The following is a 3,916-nucleotide window of genomic DNA, read 5'->3' as shown; positions in this document are numbered from 1 at the left end:
ATATATATATATATATATATATAGATATAGATATAGATATAGATATAGAGATATAGATATAGATATAGATATATATATATATATATATATATATATATATATTATATAACGTGCTAAGTGCTACAACTATGACAGATCGTGTACTGATGTATTAGCTAAGAGAACGGTTAGCCTCTACCGGGAAGCTGACGCTAGTTTAGCTAACAGCTATTTCAGCTAAAAGGCTGACAGTGTGATTCAGCCTAAAATAACGTTACTCAAACTAAACAGTCGGAAAAGCAGCTACAGCTAAATTGAGACTTTACAGTAATAATAAAGACAAGTATTGCGTGATTGTATTTAAGTAGAACTGACGTAACAGCTGTTATATATTTAAACAATTAATTTAAGTTTTTAAGGTCTTTTACATGCGGTCTCAGCTAGTGGTTAGCCGAATTTGCTGTTAGCTAAACTAACGTTAGCTTTCCGGTGGAGGCTAACAGACTTTCTTTAACTGTCTTTGGGAACAGATCGTGCAGTGTCCTAAATCCGCGTTCATCATGATATCATCTGTGCATGCGCGAACATCTTGCACATGCGCAGAACGGTTTGAGGTGGCAGGACGGATCTGTTGGTCCACATCTTTAACTGTCTATGGCAATTACCAAACAGTAGCCTACTGGATGCTCTTAGGCAGTTTAGGTTTAATTACTAATATTAACAAGCATGTTATTTAGAAGTAATTAGCATGTGACTATGTTATTGTTAACTAGCATGTCAGTTAGCAATAATTAGCCTGTGCCTTTAATCTCAATTTCAGACACGTTAATCTCGTCACATCTACGTCGTCAAATCGAATTGGAGACTGCGCAGTAACGCTCAGCGCTCACAGGAAAAGGGCTTCTAATAGCCTTCACTGGTGTCACTTGTTGAAAACAACGACTGCAAATTTTCTATTTCTTATACTGTCTATGACTATGACAGAAAAGAGGAGGAAGTATGGAGTAAGAACACTTACTCCATAATGAAGCTTTAAATTGTCTGTTTACTTTGCTTTACGTCCACTGGTTGCCGGTAAACGGGGCAGGGCCATCGTCTTCTGTCAAGCTAGCCAGATTTTTACAGAAAGAAAGCGATTCTGCCTTCAGAATAAACGCACCACCGCTGTTTAAAAGACATTTTCAGTCTTCCGCTGATGAGACATTTATTTTGAATGGAAAGCGACCGGGACTTGTATATGTAACTCTGAGGTTTGACCCTGTTTGGGCCACAGTGAATGCTTAACGTTAGCTGAAATATAAGGCAGAAAGGTAAGCTAACTCTACATGTATGTGATAGTAAAAACACAGAAGAAACCGTGGAATTGAACACATATGGATCCTAACCGCATAATCCAGGCTCTGAAAGGGACTATTGACCCTAATTTGAGGATAGCGGCGGAGAATGAACTCAATCAGGTAAGTGAGCTAAAGTAGTCGGTTGGTTTTTGTTTTGTTTTTTTCAGAGGGACATTGCATTAAAGAGCGGACCGAAATGATGCCAGTGTTTGGAGGATGGAAGGCCGTGTTTTGGTGATTGAGCGCGGCTTTGGCCTGGTGAAAAACCCTGCTTTAAGGGCGTTTATGTCAGGCATGGGATAACTGTTAGCCACCACAGACTGTGGTTCTCCCCACACACAAACTGTAGTTCAATACACACACAGACTCAGGCAGCTGCGTCGACGAACAATAGGAGTCCGATCTGACAGCACGAACCATCAGGAGCTATGGTGGCTATCCAAACTTTCTCATGTCAACACTGGAGTTCACAAACACTTTTATAGAGCTCTGCTGCTGAATTACCCTATCTATCTATCTATCTATCTATCTATCTATCTATCTATTTATCTATCTATCAGGGCTGTGATGATGTGCTTTTTAACTGATTCGATTCTTTCACGATACATGGGTGTTGATTTGTGTTGCGATTTTCATTTATTCAACAAAAAAGTTGAATAATACACTTCAAGAGAAAATATCATGAGATATTTCTAAAAATGAATTGTTTCCTAAAAGAATGCATCAGAAATAAGTCAGTCTGACATTTGCCTGTTCTTCACTGGTTTTCATCATACTTGTTTTCATGTTTCAAATGGCAGTCCCAAATTTACAGGAAAAAAATCTTCTCTGGGGTACCACAAGGGTCAGTTGTTGGACCAGTCCTCTTTAATCTGTACTTGCTCCTGCTTGCTGTTGTCCTTAAGCACAATTTATCCTACCAGTCATATGCCGATGATCAGCTCGGTTAATAAACTAGTAAACTGTATTCAAAATATAAATTACTGGATGTCCAAAAAACTTTCTACAGCTAAAGATTCTCGTTGTTGGTCCTTAAAATCATAGACAAAAGATTAATTCACAACTGGATTCCCTGGCCCTCATTTATCAACCTAACGTAGAAACCAGTACCAGTAAGCCAAAACTGGTATTGAAGGCTGTATAAAGAATTCAGAATGGAAAGACATCACTGATGCGGTCAACAGTGTTGCTATATTAAATAACACTCCAGCTGAAGTTTAATTTATAAATCCTTGACATATGTATGCTATAGTCATAATAGTAAAATACAGGCTTATATTGCAATCTCTACATGTAGGTTTTCCTATATTTAAATAAACAAACAGGAGCACTTTATGCATTATCTCTTAATGTACTTGTATTTTTGTTCATCAGTCAGAGCCAGGCAACCGTGAGCTGTAAGGGAGAGAACGTTTCCAACGGCTGAAAACCTGAAGAATAAATAAAAATGTTGTGCATTGTCATGTTTCCTGTATTGAACATCCTTGCCAAACATAACACTAGGATATACCTTTTAAAAGCGAGGAGTAATATCCTGTTTCCTTGGTCCCAGCCCCCAGTTGGGGCTGTGCTGGACCCTGTTTCTGGGCAAAAGGTCAGCGGCTCCGTGACTACATCTATGGCGCCCTGTTTTCCTGCGCAATGTTGTGCAGAACCCCACAGGCTAAAACAATGTTGCAGACGTTTGGGGTGTGTATAGAAGGGTCCCCCCACTGATGCAAGACAGAGCCATCTGCCCATAATCAATCCGATAAAGCGCTCCACCGTGGCCCGTATGTGTTCGTGTGCCCTGTTCTACCGGTGCATAGAGGTCTTCTAAAAGAGCCAGATCTGCCATTGCTGATAAGTGGTCAGCTGATGACTCCTCCTTCTCCTGTTACATGCTGCACCGGAAGTCCACACTGACCAAAAATCTTGGGTACACAAGGTCAGACAAGACAAGAGATTTTAACGCAACCTACGCTCAGATTCAAATTTTTTCAAATGCCGAGCTTTGCATAGGTTTTAGGTTGTACGCACGTTTCATAAATGAGGCCCACTGCCTCTGAAACACCCTGTGACTCCCTGCAGTGCCCAACAACAACATTCAATACTACAACTATTCCTAGTCACGGTTCCATTATCTCTATTGTGACTGTTATTGCCGCTGTTCATCACGCCCCTAACGCCCACACCCCTCGCCCCTTTTTTAGATGAATCATGCAACCCTAATTGAGTTGTTTCTCTGGCATGGTAGCAGTAGAATTATGATAATCTATACATTTCTCTACTTATTTTGTCTTATATTGTGGCAGGAGAAGACATATTTAGCTGCTTGCCATGCTGGGCTTTTATCTTTCCCTAATAGAAAAAGAAAAGCTTTTTGTCCTCAGTGTAAGTTGGCGTTTTTCAAATTATTGAAAATGTTTGGTTCTTAAGTATTCATACTTGTGACAAGTACATAAGAAACGCAATTCTATTTTGATGTCCTGGCAGCAGTGTGTACAGACACGTTCCTCTTTCTTCTTCTACTACTACTACATTTACCTGACAGAGAGACATTACTGGTTACATGCAGATTCAGATTTTAATCACAAAATATCACAATTGAAATATGATTA

At 39.7% G+C, this 3,916-nt stretch overlaps 1 protein-coding gene across 3 annotated transcripts in view; it reads left to right on the top strand.

The window, feature by feature from the left end:
• Nucleotides 1–1,033: 1,033 nt before the first annotated feature.
• ipo8 (importin 8) overlaps nt 1,034–3,916 on the top strand; it is a 43,733-nt gene continuing 40,850 nt past the window's right edge. Inside the window, exon 1 of one of the 3 annotated variants that reach the window (XM_034863168.1) lies at nt 1,034–1,436. In XM_034863168.1, the coding sequence (XP_034719059.1) occupies nt 1,353–1,436 (84 nt within the window). In that variant the 5' untranslated portion in view covers nt 1,034–1,352. The remainder of the gene's footprint in view (nt 1,437–3,916) is intronic. The other 2 variants (XM_034863166.1, XM_034863167.1) reach the window with 2 other exon arrangements.

This window comes from Etheostoma cragini, chromosome 23 (assembly GCF_013103735.1).
Source record: "Etheostoma cragini isolate CJK2018 chromosome 23, CSU_Ecrag_1.0, whole genome shotgun sequence".
Lineage (NCBI taxonomy): Eukaryota > Metazoa > Chordata > Actinopteri > Perciformes > Percidae > Etheostoma > Etheostoma cragini.
This window is presented reverse-complemented; position numbering and strand designations above follow the sequence as displayed.